The 18,317-nt window shown below is 39.9% G+C and overlaps 1 protein-coding gene across 1 annotated transcript in view; it reads left to right on the top strand.

Moving 5' to 3' along the window:
* ptpro (protein tyrosine phosphatase receptor type O) overlaps nt 1–18,317 on the top strand; it is a 71,738-nt gene that overhangs the window by 50,754 nt on the left and 2,667 nt on the right. Inside the window, exons 20-27 of the mRNA XM_076296710.1 lie at nt 913–994; nt 1,438–1,528; nt 1,767–1,843; nt 2,083–2,217; nt 3,496–3,618; nt 4,459–4,613; nt 17,847–17,982; nt 18,167–18,291. Coding sequence (XP_076152825.1) covers nt 913–994; nt 1,438–1,528; nt 1,767–1,843; nt 2,083–2,217; nt 3,496–3,618; nt 4,459–4,613; nt 17,847–17,982; nt 18,167–18,271 — 904 coding nt within the window. The 3' untranslated portion in view covers nt 18,272–18,291. The remainder of the gene's footprint in view (nt 1–912; nt 995–1,437; nt 1,529–1,766; nt 1,844–2,082; nt 2,218–3,495; nt 3,619–4,458; nt 4,614–17,846; nt 17,983–18,166; nt 18,292–18,317) is intronic.

Genomic DNA, 18,317 nt, shown 5'->3' with positions numbered 1-18,317 from the left:
AGCCCCATTTTGTTAATTGCGTGCCATGCCCACTCAGTCTGTTCAATCTTTTTGCTGATTTACAACCCAAAGAGAAAGAAATCTACTCACTGCACATTCTGTGGCATAATCATTTTAACCCAAATGCCAGTCATCAGGATAGCCATTGCGTTAAATACGTTACATGTTTGAGGCATTGACTGAAGTCAAATGATTGCAGTAAAAAGGTTAGCTTCCATAATTCTATAATTCACTTAGATCTGGGCACTTGCTTCTTCCATTAGAGGGGTCTGTCACAAAGTGGCCTATCACAAAGTGGCCTATCACAGAGTGGCCTATCACAAAGTGGCCTATCACAGAGTGGCCACAGTGTCATCACATACCCTACAGTAGCCCATATGCCATCACATAGTTTCAGACTGTGTGTATACACTAAGTAGCCTTCCAGGGAAAGCTAATTGACTTGTCATCTTAAATCAACCAGGTAGTGGAAGTCGACTTGTCTCTTCATAAATCATCAGGAAGCTTGAATCAGTGAGCTACATCAGTTCAGTGTCTCTGATGGGGGCCGATGCATAATGAAACCTGTCAACAGCCTTGTCAAGGCTCCCACTGATCACTTGTCTACCTCAAGGCAAAAGAATGCTAATAGTAATGCTGCAGGGTTTTTTGTTTTAATATTAAGTAAGTTCAGTTTAAGATGTGTGTGTGTGGGGCGGGGGTGTGTGTGTGTGTGGGGGCGGGGGGGTTAAGCACAGTGTGTTTAATATGCCCTTCACTGTGTGTATTGGGGGGGGGGGGGGGGGGGGGTAGGTTGTTGACGGTTACTGGGGTTATCAGAGGACCCGGCGCCACAGCTTTGAAAGAAATCACACGTCCGATATCTCACTTCAGCACCGCTCTCTGTGTGTATGTGTGTGTTTTGCCCTGCAGTCCTGTGCAGCTGGATGACTTTGATGCCTACATCAAAGACATGAGCAAAGACTCGGCCTACAAGTTCTCCCTGCAGTTTGAGGTAAGGGCCAGGGCCCGCTATCTGTCTTTCTCTCTTCTCCCTCTCTCTTTCTTCTCTTCTCTCTCTTTCTTCTCTCTTCTCGCTCTCTCTCTCTCTCCTGTGGTGATCTCATCTCATCTCACCACAGACAATCCTGTTTTAGCTACCGCCTCATCACATGGCACGAGGGGGGAAAAGGGGAACACAAGATGTCTGTCTCCCTGCTTGTCTGCACCCATTAAAATGGAGAAGGATGATTGAAAGGAATGAACGGATTATAACCACTGCCATCAAACTTTATTTGTCTCATAAGAACAAGACACAAGCATGACGAACCAAAAGAAATCCAGTTTATACATGTTGGTTGATACTGATGTGTTAAAACAAATTTTTGAAACTGGTCTGTTTGTTTCTTCTTTCTCTTTTTCTCTCTCTCTCTCTCTCTCTATCTCTCTCTTTCTCAGGAGCTGAAAAGTGTGGGGTTGGATCTCTCTCATGACGCTGCCGATCTTCCTGTAAACAGGCCCAAAAATCGTTACACTAACATCCTGCCCTGTGAGTGCCCATGTTAGAAAAGATCTTAGCGTTATAAACAGATAATGCTAATTCTTCTGTGATGTGTGTAACAATGTCTTTAAGAAATGCTAGGGTTAAGGGCCTTGTTGCTAATAAAAAGCAGGTTAGCTTAGAGGTATAATGTTTACATCAAGAACAAAGTTATGATGAAAAGTAATTTTATAACAGAAGTCTGCCTGAACAGCTCACTAACAGATGGTATTTTGGCTCTACGCAGATGATTTCAGCCGAGTCAAACTTATCACCATGCACAACGATGAAGGCTTAGATTACATCAACGCCAACTACATACCTGTAAGTACTCAGCATTGGTTCATTGCTTAAACTGGATTGAGCTTTGTAAGTAAAAGTATAGAACGTAAAATGAAAAAGAAAAATCCTCTTTATCCTTTATATACTTTATTTTACGTTATTTCTAATGCTGCTTTTTTTTTTACTTGTAAGCATAGGTGTATTCGATATTTTAGATGTACTCATATGTATGCAGTGTGCAGTGTCTAGCATTAACGTGTGTTTGATGTTCTGGGCTGCAGGGCTACAACTCTCCACGGGAATACATCGCCACTCAGGGCCCGCTGCCCGAGACGCGCAACGACTTCTGGAAGATGGTGCTGCAGCAGAAGTCCCACATCGTCGTCATGCTCACCCAGTGTAACGAGCGCAGAAGGGTGAGGAATGGGAGTTGCACGACTACACACACACACACACATACACACACACACACACACACACGTGCACAGTTACACACATACACAAACACATGTACATACACATGCCAAGCGCAGGAGGGTAGGTTATGGTAGACTGGAGACTGGAGACACACACACACTCACAAACACATACACACTGAGCACAGGAGGTTGGGCAAGACAAAAACTCAGCAGGAATCCAGGTACCTCTGACAGCACACACATACACATACACACACATACACACACATACACACAACAAGAGCAGGAGGGTAGGTTACGGGAGGCTTGAGACATACTCTCACATGCACACTTACACACTGTCAGTCAGAGAGAATGTGTACTGTATGTGTGTATGAAAATGGGTTTTGCGCAAGAGTTGGACGGCCACGGAGCGAAAGCTCAGTTTTGGAAAGATATCAGGTTGGAAGGCCAAACTGCTTTCAGCTGGGCTGAGTGTAGCCCTACGTGAAGAAGAAGAGAAAACCACTGTCCAGGCTTGCTCAACACCTCGGTCTGGCACCAGTGCTTTCCCTTGAAGTTGGATTTGCTTGTTCAGCAGTCACAGATTTTTAAAGGCTTTACAAGATGGTGGCCTCTCTCTGGCCCCCGCCTGCTGGCTTGGGCGGATTCCCACACAGCTGCAGCCAAGCCCATAGTGAATCACATCTGTAGTTTGTGTCTGTCTGTGTGTGTGTGTGTGTGTGTGTGTGTGTGAAAGAGACATGGTGGTGGAAAAGGTTACGTGATGTCATGGTGTGAACTGGAGTCGCAGAAGGTTTCTGGGATAATTTCCCCTCCTATTGTTTTTCAGTAGTAATGCATACAGCAGCCTCTTTGTTTCAGATCCTTACAAAAGCGGACTTGAAAATCCACCTCTTTGACTGCGACTGGAACTGTTACATGATCAGTGGTCCTATTGAAGCCTGGGAAGCTTTTCTTCTCATATTCTTGGACGTTCTTGCACATTCTTATTCTTGAACAGCCAAAGTTTAGATTTGTCGACACATCAGTCAAAAAGAATCGTAACCTTTTTGTGACATCTCCTTACAATCTGCTAACGATCCGTTCTGTGTGCACACTGAAAAAAAGAAACTCTGGTTTTCCCACACAGCTCTGGCTCCATAACTTGAAAACAACCAGAGTGTGCACCCACTCACACAACACTATTGCAGCCAGTCAGTCTGTTCTTTTGGCTGTTGAGTTCGCGTATCGCTAACCCTTTACTCTTTACTCTTAACATGACGACGTTTGCAGGTAAAGTGTGACCACTACTGGCCCTTCACGGACGAACCGGTCGCCTACGGAGAGATCACCGTGGAGATGCTTTCTGAGTCGGAGTCAGTCGACTGGACAGTGAGGAACTTCAGACTGAACTATGTGAGTATCAGTCACCGGTCGCCCCGTCAGCCCCGAAATACTCAGGGCAGTACACCAGACTCATGACATACAATGGAAACCTGACACCCTGTAGAATCGTCTGTATCATCAAACCACAAAATAAAATACAGAAGGTTTCTTTATTTATTTAGATAGGACAGTGTAATATGACAGGAGGCCAGTGGGAGAGAGAGATGATGGGGTGTGCCACAGCTTCCACCCTGTACAGAAAGGTTCTAATCAGTAGAATAAGAGAATCAGTCCTTGGCTCCTTGCCAACCTCAACATTGTGAGTATCATATGCTGTAGTTGAAACCTTGTAGAGGTGTCTGTGTCGTCACGCCACACAATACAGTTCAAGTTTGTGAATTTGAGAAAATAAACCTGGATCTTTGTCTCAAACTATGCTATGTTGGGTCCTTGAATTCAAGGGAATTTGGAAAGTCCTAGAATTGTATGTTTCTTAAATATATTTTTTTAGCTTTTTTCTATATTCAGATAGGAAAGCGAAGCATGACAGGAAGCAAGTGGGAGAGAGAGATGGGGTGGGATTGGAAAATGACCGCGGAAATGGCCACGGAAATGGTGGGATTGGGAAATGACCGCAGGAATGGTGGGATTGGGAAATGGCCACGGAAATGGTGGGATTGGGAAATGACCGCAGGAATGGTGGGATTGGGAAATGGCCGCGGGTCGAATTCAAACCTGGTACAGACGCTGCAGCCGCTTGCGACAGAGCCCAAATATGATGTTTAACAACGTGTGGGACCCCCACAGTTTGTGTGTCAGTCGCCACAGTGTTTACCATTAAATGAGGTTTATAAACATCCCCACCTTTAGGCTGATGAGAGTCAGGATTTGCTGCACCTGAACTACACGTCCTGGCCCGACCACGGAGTCCCCACGGTCAACGCCATCGAGAACATCTTGCAGTTTGTGCAGATCGTCAGGCAACAGGTGAACAGGACCAAAGGGCCCATCATTGTCCACTGCAGGTAAGGAGCCTCTCTGTCTAGGCGTGGCTGTAAGTGTGCCACAGGGCTTCTACCAGGGACTTAGCCTGCTTCAGCGCTTTATGAAGCACTTTAACAGGCAATGTGAATTGTTAATGGGGGTGTATCAATAAAATTCAACTTTCAGGTAAAAGTTGGATATTTAGCAGATGCTTTTGTCCAGACCTGAGTCGACCGCTGAACTACCACACCCCCAAAAAAATATTTTTTTGTTGTTACATAAAAATAACAAAAAAAAAAATACATTAAAAATGAACAATGAGACATGGACTGAATTAGATTCTGTCCATTGAATTGGATTGGATTACCATAAAGACACACACTAAACATATTCAGTACCTTCCCTGTACTCTCACTTTGTATATAAGCATCTGCGATGTAAAAGCATCTGCTGACTAGGCCTAAAAAATACAAATGGACCGGACTAGTCTGAAAGGTGTTTTTCTATGGCTCGGCAGATTCAGCTGCTGGTGTTGGTCCATCCCTGTCAGGCTGCATTTGCATTGGCAAGCTTTCCTCCATTGTCCCCTAGGAGATTGGGTCCATTTGAATTTTGTCATTTACAATCACAGTGAAGTCATTTACAGCAGACACTTGGACACCAGGACATTAGAACACCACTGCAGCGCATCAAAATGAGGCTATTTAGCAGAGCTGAGGATGATATAACATTTATTGAGGTTTTCGAAAGCTCTGTCAAGCTGTCAAATCTCATCGGCAAAGTGCAGCTGTAGGTTGGGGTTTTCATTCCTTGCAGGAACTCACCTGACTCACCAGACACTTGTGGTATTAAATCGTATTGATTAGGAGATGGTGACATGCTGTGGATATTTGATACCCATGTCTTTAGTTCAGTTAAAGTAACACAATGTAGGATTTCCCCTTTTTGTCTATTTGAAATGTATTGGGTGGGTACCCATTAAGGGGTTACACAATACAGTATCTGACGAAACAGGTCATGATCCTGATGAAAAGGTTCATGCTCCTGAAAGCCACAAAGCATAGTATAATACCATGGTCTAGGTGCATATCAGAATTGAGACATACGGTTCCACAAACCATGGAGTCCACATACCATTAAAATTATGGTTATGAGAAATATGAGAAATAAGTTGTGTTGTGTGGTGTTAAAATCCACATTAAATAATACAAACTCAAAAGAAGTCCGCACACCATGGATGTATACTGCAGATGATGGCTTTAATGCACTCCGGAGCATTGGTGAAGCAATTAAGTGAAAGCAAAGTAAGCAGTGAGCAGTGAGCAGTGAGCAAAGTGAGCAAAGTGAGCTAACATCTTCTGGCTGTTGTCCAGCCTTTATACCCCTTCAAGTCATCCCAGACAAGACCCTCTATGTTTACAGATAACTGACCAAGTAACGTATGGTACTTCACCTTTGCCCTCTCATCCTGTCATTCATACATTCTTTAGGTTTTGTATACATTTCCTGTCACCAAACCTTATCTATGCCATTTTCTGCCAGGCCTGCTCTTTCACTTAAACCAGTCTTCCTTTCCCACACTGAACATACTACAGAATTCAGTTTCACAAAACAATGATATTACACAGAATAAAGATACTACATAAAAGATATATAAACTAAAGGATATATTTCAATAAAGGCCACGACATTCCCCCCTTTGAGCATGAAGTGCTCACTTATGCAGCAAGATCAAACATTTATCACTATTTTAACACCTCCCCTACTATCAAGAAAATACAGCTGCTAAGCTGAGTCACACTACAACCAGTCAGCTAAGCAAACCAGTTACCACAGCAGCAACTATGAGTTTAACCAATTGTCCCCAATACCACTGATAAACATAAAACTCTTATATTAGTACTGTTATTACACCCTTGAACCAACCCTCACTTAAATCAAATCCAATAGTGTAGTGTTATTATCAAATAGAATGGCAAGTTTCAAATCCTCTCGGTGGAAGCGAAAACCCTTAAGGGAAAACCTCTTTTTTCCATTGTTTTTAGAGGAAAAAAACCTTCATAAGGGAAACTCTTCCACTGTCCTGTTTTTACAGCAACACTTGTTTACAACAAGCGAAAGGAGAAACTTTCCTTCAACTACACATATGCTTTTTCCATCCCCATAAATTCATCAAATGAGCAAACAGATCACATCAGAATTCCTGATGGGTGTTTTCAGATAGGGCTAGCCCTATAATATTCTAAGCTTCTACATGAAGATAGGTTACATGCTATAATGACCCTCTTCTCTGAAAACTAAGTAACACCAAACTATTAATAATACATTCTCATTACACACAGTTTTTAGTCCATTGTTCCTCGGAGATGGCAGAGTGTAAATGCAATTGCAGATGTATTAGCAAATGTTGGATGCTGCGCTTCAAGTGTGAAGTATGTTACGAATGTTGCTATTCACAAAAACAAAAGCCATTTTCTTAGTTCCGTACTCCATCTCATATGCTCTGAGAACATTGGTGGCTTGGCTGTTGGATGGAGTGGAGTCCACACCCAATCCCACTTCATCAATGAAAGAGCTGGTTTTGCTTCCAACCAGCATACTGTATCCCAATGTTCCTCCTTTCTCCAATCCTCTATGAGGAGCATCAGTTCTGGCATCACTGGCATCACTGTCATGTTTCCATTTCCTTGTCCTCTGTCCTGGCACTAGTATCTCCTTTCACTAGGGTTGCCATTTGCTTCATTCATCAACAGCAGTGGCATTTATGATCCATTTCTCCCAGCCACTGTTTTAAGCACTATGGATCTCAAACAAGGAAGAAACAAAGAGAAAACAAGCACAAATACAAGCAAACCTATTCCTACAACTATTCCTATTTGTGCTAGCCATATTTCTAATCCTCCTAATGCCCCCTTAACTATCTTTCTATCATTATTAGTTTTGTCATAGCTATGTTATGGGAATAAACATACTACTTATACTACTACTACAATACTACTCCTATGTTGACACACACTCCATTTTCTTTGGATAATATCTGATCCAACATCATCCAGTGGTGCATAGCTACCCAGGAGGTTGCAGCCACCTGTTCTCTTAGTGCTCCAAGCACATAACAGACTTCTTTCATATTGGAAGATTCGTCAATATTCCAGATTCCTGGTGGTTGATAAGATTTCAGTCAATCATTTCTGTGTTACCTGAGTCTTCTTTGTCAGCCTCACTTGTGAAAAAACAGTTGAATGGCTAATTTCCTGGTGGTTTGGTGGTATGTCATGGACTGGGATCTCTGCAGTTTTCTGTCCCTTCCCTGTTCATTATCAGGGCAGATGTTGCTGGGACAATGTCCCCCCTTCCTCACTGGATTCCTTGCCTGGAAGTCTACAATCAACAGGGGAACAGGAGCATACATGCCAAAAACACTATACCCACCACTGCCAGGACCATTTCTGTCCCCAGGCAGTACACTGTAGGTTGTTGACTCTTTTCCTGTAGGTCCTTCCGAAAGTCCTTTTTCCTGCTTATAAATTGTTCTGTGAATTAATGACAATTATTCCATATCATTTCTAATTTGTCCTTGGAGCTGATCCAAAGGTGGGCCTCTGATGGACCTCTCAGTTTTTTATCTTTAGTGCAAAAAGTGATGACTCTGGTTTTGTTGTGACCTTATTTGCATCGAAGCAATGTGTAAGGCATCAAACCAGTTTAAATCTGTTGAGGCATATATTTTACCAATTCTCCCTTTTAACATGTCATTTGCCCTTATTATCTGAAAACCCCTACAAACCACTTCCAAGGTTTTTTATTTTTATCATATCAATGTAATCAATCACTAAGTGTTTTTATGATCCTTCTGGGACTTAATGGTTTAGACAACACTATCACTTTCCTGATATTATGACTATACACATGACATTTGTTAGACTATCATCAATAACTACCTGTAACTATGAAAATCAAAAATCCTTCAATAAAAATATTCCTCTAAAAATATTCCTCTTTACTACTCCCCCCTTGCGCATAGATCCAAAATATGCGCAAAGGAAAGCACCATATCAAGTATCTGTTGAGAAAGTATCTGGTTAGTATCATATAAATGGCACTAACCATTAGAGTTACAGTTATGGAATTTAGCAGACTCTTTTCTCCAAAGGAACATTCAAATAAAACATTAATCAAATAATGAAAGTGAAAATTATAAAAAATCTTTAACCCAAGGTAACAAATGTAACAAATCATACAATTTAACATTCTACCAGGGATTCGCCCCCCTTTGTTACTGTGATTAACAGAATAGAGTTGGTGGACCTCCATTCCTTCCATGAAGACCAACAGCTTTCCACCAGCTTTTCTATTTCTGAAATAATAAAACATTTTAATCTTCTGACAATGACTTATGATGATCCTAATTCCATCTATTCTCTTTTTGCATAAAGACTAAACAAATTTCCCTATAAGAAATGTTATTTTACTTATTGTCAATTTGGGATACTACTTTAAGACTGGTTATTATGTAAGCTATATTAATTAGCTGTTCTAGGACATACAGTAATCTCATAATTTCTTCAACATACCTTACTCCAAATTTATTTACATGTCATAGACTTTTATAAGGTTTTATTCTTCAAAAACTACACTTCCTCTTCTAGCCCTATACTACTTTATCTAGGCTATCTAAACTATTAGTAAATCCTAGTTCTATTTTCTAATCCTATTTCTCTGCTTTCTTTATTTTATCCATTGCTTTCTTTATCAAATGTCATAGTATAATACGTAAGATCTTTTGGCGTCACATTAGTTACATGTAAAGCAGATATTATATCATTTTAATATTCCTACAAACTTTATTTTTCCCATTAAAGCTAAATAATTCTATTCCTTAGACTTGTTGAGTGTGAGTGACCACTAGGGAACTCCCATGATCTAGAGGTAATATTCTAATGTGTAACAGTCCCTAGGACATAGTCCAGTTAGTCTTACCTACTTACACCACCACCTATCCTAAAAATTAATGGAGTGTCATTTGACATTAAAAATAGCAGTGCTATCACTTTGTCACTTAATTTGACTAAAACATTTGCATTTACAATTAATTAAACAGTAGTCACTTCTATTCAAAATAACAATCAAAATATAATAAAGGTAAGAATAAGAGTAAATCATACTTTAAATTTGCTCAACAAAGTATTTACCTACTTACCCTGAGATGTCTTAACTACCCTCTCTGTACCTAGTCTGGGCATCGTTGGGTATCAGGTGGGCTCACCCATAAAATAGTCCCTCAGCATGGTGTCCTCATCAACTCCCTTTGATAGGATTTGTATAAACCTTCTCTTGTAGAATTCACTAGGCCTCCTTAAAACTATGCTATTTCACAAGGGAAGAGGAAGGCATGCTCGTTGGGCTCATCCTTCAGTGCCTGGGTGTCTCCTCCCTCTCCCTGTCCTGTTTCTTTTGTCCACTTCTTTGACAGTCAAAACAAACTGATGATTGTCTTGCTTCAGATGTCCATTTTCACATGATGCCTCCTCCGTAATTTCCTCTCACTCTGCCTTAGTTATTCCCATCTTGTCTGAGTCTCCACCCCCACTGACGTGGAGATTGTGGCTGCCATGAGCTTGACTGTGCCCACTATAATAGGTATCCATAGGCCAGTAGACTGACAGGTTTTGGAACACCTGTGATGGTTGCTCCTACTGCCATAGTGTTGAGGATGGTGCTGCTACTGGTTTTCCCCAGACTTGAAGCCTTAGTCCACCCTACTGTAGGTGCCTGTATTGTCTTTTTGATGCTGCAAGCGCTTCCATTGCACTTCCAAGTTCCCTCTTTGCTCTCCAGCTTGCCACTGTTGCCTTAACAAAGGCCTCAGAGTCCTTATCTCTTTTCAGTTTGTCCATGCTCAGCACTGTTGTGCTGAACTTGCTCCGAACTCAGTCAGGACAGGGAGTACTTGGATTAACCCCTGCACATCAGCATGTCCTCACACGGCTGGTAATGAGCCTTACCCCCCTTAGATATAAGAGGCCACATTACATTTACTGTTTAGCTGGAGGGGATGAGGAACTCATGCTGCAGGCAGATTGTAGTATTTACTAGATTACTCTCTATCTATCATCTACCTTGCCCTTTTGTAATTTACCATTAACTGTACATTTTATCCCTTATATCTTCCTATAACATCTGCATCTATTATTATTCCTTCATTTATGGTCACTCACTCCCAAGTCATCTCCTTACTTCTGCCTCTTAGGTCCTATTGTATTAATCTATCAAGATGTCAAGATGTTTTTGAGCATTTTAAATACCTCTTTTTCCTACTATTTCCACTATTCTTCTTATAGCTCTACTATTGTCAATTTTATGTAATCCCTGATCTTAGTAACAGTGCTAAATCCATTAATTCTTGTACAGATCATAAATCTGTATATTTCCTCATTCTCTCAACCACTTTTCTGCAACACTTTTTCATTGTACTGTTTATTAACTGATCCCTTTTGGTCTCTTTAACTATCAGAATGGGGATTCCACTAAGTGGAACACTTAGTCTTTACACTAAGTCATTTTACTTTAGCCTGGGGTTTCTGTAACACTACTTATTACCTTATAGGTGACTATCAAATTTCCATACTTACTTGGTTGACCATGGCATTCCCTTTACCATTAGTCAGCTTACCCAGTTTCTCTAAACATTACTAGAGTAATTATCTTATATAATTCTATAACTTTGAGGCTCTTACTGTCCATATGCTGCATTCCACAGTGAATGGTCTAATATATTATGCCATTCCTCACTACCAAAACATACTTCCAGTTAATTTATCAATTAAGCCATTGAAGTATAATTCCCCAGTTGTCTCCATGTATTTTTTTATATCCTTTAGCACTGTAACTTTATCAAAAGTGTAATATTAACATTTACTAAATGAATTTTATGAAATTAACTTTATCATACCTTATCATACCTCCTCAACATTCAACATTCTTCTTGAATTTCCCCTTGGGGATCGATCAATAAAGCATCCATCTATCTATCCAACCTCTATCTATAGGTAAATAAGTATCCTTAAACCTTTCCTTCAGTATAAATATACTATACTACATATACAGTCTCTAAATATAAATCTAAGTATAAGTGTAGGCTAGATATACTCAAAACTCTTTATGTATACCAAGTACAAATCAATTTCCCCATTTCTATGATTTTTACACAAAAAGTTTAAGCTATGCATATTCTTAGTTAAAAATAAATAGACCCACAGTACATTTCACAACTAATTTACCTAAGGGAGTCACTACTCAGTTCCCTCTGTACTGAGCCCCCATAAAACCCCCAACAGCAAATTAACTAACACCCCATATAACCCTATAACCACTTAATTATAACAGTATTATCTAAATTATAATATAGCTATGTAAATAACAAATGATACTCTATAGGGCCAAACAGCTTAGCACCACTTTCCATCAAATAACCCCCCAGTGCTAACAACAATTGCTGCCTTATACCATATGATTCTTCAAACCATTTGACAGGTAGAAACTAAATATCCCCAGAGATCTTCTGAAACCATCAATATCCCCATCATCTAGATTGTTAAATATAAAGTAGTAATCCAAAACATTTTCAGTCAGTCAGAGTCAGTCTTTTTCAGTGTCGCTGTTATTTCAAATATTAACCATTTTTTGATTATTATCATATGTCAGTTAATCTTGGCTTATGCAACCCGTGATGTGAACTATACAAAACCCCTTTTCAAACTCTTAACAAAAACAGGACTATGTGGGAAGGCTATAACCATAGCCTATAGCCATAAACCTTTTCCACATAGCGAGACAGCTCTATAACCAAATGACCTTGCCCAAACCACCTCTTCAGAGCTAAACAGTCACCTAACTGTAAATGTACATGGAAACAATACCTGATCTTATTGTATATTAACACCCATAACACCACAAGGTAGGATGTTAATCATAATACACATACTCATGACACACATACCACAATACACCAAACATATAACTGTAATATGAGTTATTGATAAACCTTACTGAGTTCCTATATATGTCTAGAACATTATCCAAAGGAGTCTTAAATTCAATTATTTTCCCCAATAACACTATGGTGCTCCATGAACTATAATCCATCACAAAATCTTTCTAAAATCTATCTAAAGTCTTCTGATGTATGGGTAGCATACCTAAGCTTCAACAATGTTACCATGAACCAAATTAACTTCAATACTGCTATCCAGTGTAGTAATGCCAGTTGCTGACCCAGCTTTAGCCTAATAATGCCAACAGCTATCTGAGCCTAATAATACTATGCTAACCTAGCCTAGTCATGCTAATAGCTAAGCTATTTAATTAGACCTATTGTTAATACTACTATCATTATTATCATATCCTTAACAATGCTAATTTAACAGTTGAACCTACCACCTACTGATAAGCTAATATATATATATCATTAGTAGGCTACCACTAATATAACCTATCAATTGCCAACATACTACTACTTATACATAATATATCTTAGTCTTTTAATCAACACTGGACACAACACTTTTCCAACACCTGGAACCACCATCAGCGTTCATCCCAAATCCTGGATCTTAAAACTCCATATTTAACCATGATGGGCCTACTTATGCATCTGTCAGTAGGCCTACTCATCCACAGCATAGCACAGATGTGATTTTTCCCACAAGCTCTCTTTAACTTGTAATAATAATCTTATTATAAACAAGGCTAACTTGAAATGACCTTTTAGACATAACAGAAACCTAAAGAGACTAGCTTAACCAACCTATACACTATACATTATTTGACTATTACATTAGTGAATTATTTATGCACGTAAGCTATACTGTATGACTAAAGTATGTAAACACTAATATAATTTGCCTTTATCCAGTATCATGAAAATCTTTTAACATAGAACTGTAGAGTCTTTTAAAGAAAATCAAAAACTAGCAGAACTGTATCTGTATCTCTCATTATTGCAAATTCAATTTTTAAAAGGTCAAAGTGACTATGACAGCCCCAGTGTCAAGCAATGAAACTATTCTTCTTTTGCCTTGACCATCTATTATGGCAATATTATATTCTCAGCAAGCAGCACTCCACTTCTGCAGACAACTGCCCACTGAAATTCAGAACCATTCTGTTCTGGCGTTACCAACCTTTCAAAACCATTTTCCCACTACCACATTCTCATTATCAACCATTTCTAATATCTTGATCATGGAAGACCAAAACATTCAACCCAACACTTTGCAGTATTAAACATTCCCCAAACATCTTTCAAAGTGAAATATTTTCCAATATTTCCCAGTTCAACATTCCTTAACCATCTCAGACCTACATCCTTTGTCCCCAGCATTTGCTCTGTTTACACAAGCCCCCACCTTTTCCTATTTCAACCAGCAGCTCCTCTGCCTGGTATCACACACACACACACACACAGCCTCTTCTCCTTAATCACAAGTTATACAAATATATGACGTCTTTTACCAATGCTCTGCCATGGACTTCTAATTCTACCAGCAACATACTAACCATCTATTATACTTCCATTCAACACTTCTTTGTATTCTCTTTTAGCTTTACATCCACAACTTTTACACAACATGTCCACTCACTCTTGGAGTGTTTCAACTTCAACTTATTCAGACCTGATATCAGATATCAGCTGTACTCAACTTGTTAGTATATTATTTCCTCCACATGCAGGAAATGAGGTCTTCACATGCAGACCTGGTCTTCACATGCAGACCTTTCAGTTTTTCACATGCAAAACTGTTACTTTTATCTCTCTCATTCCTTCTCATGCAGGAATTGAGTCAGTTCTCCTCATGCAGAACTTTAAGTTTTCCTCATGCAAAACTTCTTTGATATGGCTATAGTATTCCTCCACATGCAGGAATTTGCCTAGTTCTCCACATGCAGAACTTTTGTTTACATTAGTGTACACACAAATGCTTACCATAATCTGCAGTATTAATCCCTTGGTCTTTGTTTTAGCAAGATTCTTTGACTGGAGGACGTTTTAGACAAGTATTCATAACTCAGTGTACAGCCTGATCAGAGGAGACTAGCTGCTATTAAGCAAAGTTGCTCACCTTAGTTTAAGTTGCGCATCAGCTTCTCCCCTGACCAAACCCCGGACTCTGAGATGATACTTAAATATTGTCCTTTCCAACTCCTGGCTGGCTCGCCAATTATGTGGTGTTAAAATCCACATTAAATAATACAAACTCAAAAGAAGTCCGCACACCATGGATGTATACTGCAGATGATGGCTTTAATGCACTCCGGAGCATTGGTGAAGCAATTAAGTGAAAGCAAAGTAAGCAGTGAGCAGTGAGCAGTGAGCAAAGTGAGCAAAGTGAGCTAACATCTTCTGGCTGTTGTCCAGCCTTTATACCCCTTCAAGTCATCCCAGACAAGACCCTCTATGTTTACAGATAACTGACCAAGTAACGTATGGTACTTCACCTTTGCCCTCTCATCCTGTCATTCATACATTCTTTAGGTTTTGTATACATTTCCTGTCACCAAACCTTATCTATGCCATTTTCTGCCAGGCCTGCTCTTTCACTTAAACCAGTCTTCCTTTCCCACACTGAACATACTACAGAATTCAGTTTCACAAAACAATGATATTACACAGAATAAAGATACTACATAAAAGATATATAAACTAAAGGATATATTTCAATAAAGGCCACGACAGTTGCTTCAAGGGATAGTTAAGAGATGTTATGTCTATATTTTTGACAGGATTGTAGAGCCAGTCAAGTAGACTCTGTTCTCTGACTCACAGAAGGGTGGTGTTTGGGGAGAGGTAGGGGAAATGAGTGCAAGTGTAAGAAGCTCAAGGAGGACCTATAAAATAGCAACCGATGGAATAATGTCAAGTTCATTTGAAGCCCATTTGATCTGTTCTGAAGACAAATGACCACCTCTGAATAGCAGAAGTCATCAACACTAATGGATGTATGTTACCTGCCTGGCAAGTCCTGGTATTAAATTTATGCACATACAGTAATCCATCCAAGAGGGCATTAGTGAAGCAGACGCAAGTAGGTAGAGAGCAAAGATAGCAGTTCTTATGGTGTCTGGTTGCTCATAGACTCCACTACCAAAGAGTGAAACCACCCACTAAATCAATGGAGCATTTAGCGTAATTTACAGCATGTAGGGGTATAGTTACAGCATGGTGCTATCAGACAAGCAGTAATCATTATGGCTAGATGCCTGGTATTGATCCCATTCCCCCACCCCACCCTGTCAAAACAGCGGGTGGGCAGGAGGATGCCAGGTTCTCGGGGCACATCCCAAAAACTCACCGTGGTGTCTGGCTTCAGCTTTACTTGAAGCTTTTTGCTGAGTTCAAAGGCTCATCCCCTTGAGAGAATATTTGTAAGCAGGGATTAGAAACAATTCAAAGAGCAAAAATGAAAACCGGAAACAAACACAATTTTGGAAGAACGTAACCAAAAACGGGAACAAAACCAATTTTAGATAACCGGTTAATAGCGGTATTTATCGTTCCAATTAACTTTTGTTTGAATATTATTCAAAAGTCCATAGGGTTGGAAAGTTAAATGAATTTAGTCAGATGTTATGAATCAGTGTCTCTCCCCTGTATAATAGGCTAGAACTACTTGTTGAAAAAAAAGACTTTCATATCCAACACTATCTAACTGAATTTTCCAAGTATGTAGCCTACAGTAAATTACTGAAACATTGTGTGAAATAACATAAGCTACCAGAGACACTAGGAAAATATCTATAGGCCTGTCATGCAGAGGGAAGCACCACACATAGGTTAGGCTTTTACAGGGCTTAAAGCAAGGACATTTTCTGTGCCTGAAGTTAGGCTATCAGACATTTTTTAAGATCTAATATTATATAGGCCTACTTACCTACTTTTCAAATCTTGCCCCACACCTGAATTCAAGCACATTGTTTTTAACAGTTCTAATGTGCTTTGATTTAAGCTTTAAGGCTGTTAAATTAATAAATTAATTTGTAAAGACAATGTCATTCTTAAAGGAAAGTTATTAACTGTTCCTCCATAACATTCTAACCGGTTACCATTTAGGGGAGAGAGGCCTTGGCACACTGGAACAGGAACGAAAAAACAATGTTTTTGCTCAGAACGCAACAAAAAGAAAATCATTCTGTTTTCAGTCCCTGTCAGGTCTTCCACTTCCCTCGTATAGAGTGTAATACATTGTACGTGATTTGAATGCAATTTGAGAGAATAACTTTTAGCTGAGTCTAACCAGACAATCACTTGAATAAAAAAAAATCACAAACTCTTGCAATTCAACATGTACAGTTGAATTAGTTCAAGTTTTCAAGTCTTTTTTTCTTCTCTTTGGGTAATGCAATTTACGGGTCAATTTCCTGGAAAGGACTCAGGCCTAAGTCTAAATCGAATCTCATTATCAATTAAGAATCCTCTTCCTTAAATGCCTTTTAGACCTGTGCCTGACCCAATCACTGTTGGACAGCATAAAATTAAGATTGAGTAAGAAGAGTAACACAAGCTAAAATGATACATATAGAACCCTGGATGAAATGGAATGCACATACTTTTATAATAGCTGGACTGTTATGTCTGTGCAAATGTATGAAGTTAATCTACATGGCTTTGAATGTAACTGCAGTATTTTAGGGTTTTATGCACCCAGTCCTTGCTTTTAGTCAGTGCATGTAAAATGGCTACTCTGACCATTGAGACCCTTATTTTATGCTAGTGTGTCCCCTAATGCTGCTGTGTCAGCTATGCTATTGCTTCCCAATGTTGTCCACTATGCTAGTGTCTTCTAATGTTGTCCGCTATGCTAGTGTCTCCTAATGTTGTCCACTATGCTAGTGTGTCTCCTAATGTTGTCCGCTATGCTAGTGTGTCCTGTAATGTTGTCCGCTATGCTAGTGTGTCCTGTAATGTTGTCTGCTATGCTAGTGTCTCCCCTAATGTTGTCCACTATGCTAGTGTGTCTCCTAATGTTGTCCGCTATGCTAGTGTGTCCTAATGTTGTCCACTATGCTAGTGTCTCCTAATATTGTCCACCAGGTTATATCTCCTAATGTTGTGCACTATGCTAGTGTCTCCTAATGTTGTCCACTATTATAGTGTATCCTAATGTTGTCCACCAGGTTATGTCTCCTAATGTTGTCCACTATGCTAGTGTATCCTAATGTTGTCCACTGTGCTAGTGTGTCTCCTAATGTTGTCCTCTATGCCCATCTCTTCTCAGTGCTGGCGTGGGTCGGACTGGAACGTTCATCGCTCTGGACCGTCTGATGCAGCACATACGTGAGCACGAGTTTGCTGACGTCCTGGGCTTGGTGTCGGAGATGCGCTCTCACCGTCTCTCCATGGTGCAGACTGAGGTAAATTAATAGGCGCACACACACACAGACAAACAGACACACACACACAGTGTCTGCTATGTTGGTTTTGTATTTGTTCTATTATTATCAATTTAGTGTCATGTGTTTGCTTGACTGTACAGTCTTCACCTCCACTTAATTACAAAAAAAAACGTCTAAAATCCCAATCCTCACACCCCTACAGGAGCAGTACGTATTCATCCACCAGTGTGTCCTGCTGATGTGGAAAAAGAAGAAGCAGCAGTCTGTCACCAGCGACGTGATATACGAGAACGTCTCCAAGTCATAATCACTAGAAGCCCCACAAATGTAAGTAGGCCCACCATTCCTGTGGC

This window comes from Alosa pseudoharengus, unplaced genomic scaffold, assembly GCF_046254945.1.
Source record: "Alosa pseudoharengus isolate Yale_2024_CS ecotype anadromous, Long Island Sound unplaced genomic scaffold, YU_APseudo_1.1 YU_APseudo_1.1_scf_20, whole genome shotgun sequence".
NCBI lineage: Eukaryota > Metazoa > Chordata > Actinopteri > Clupeiformes > Clupeidae > Alosa > Alosa pseudoharengus.
This window is presented reverse-complemented; position numbering and strand designations above follow the sequence as displayed.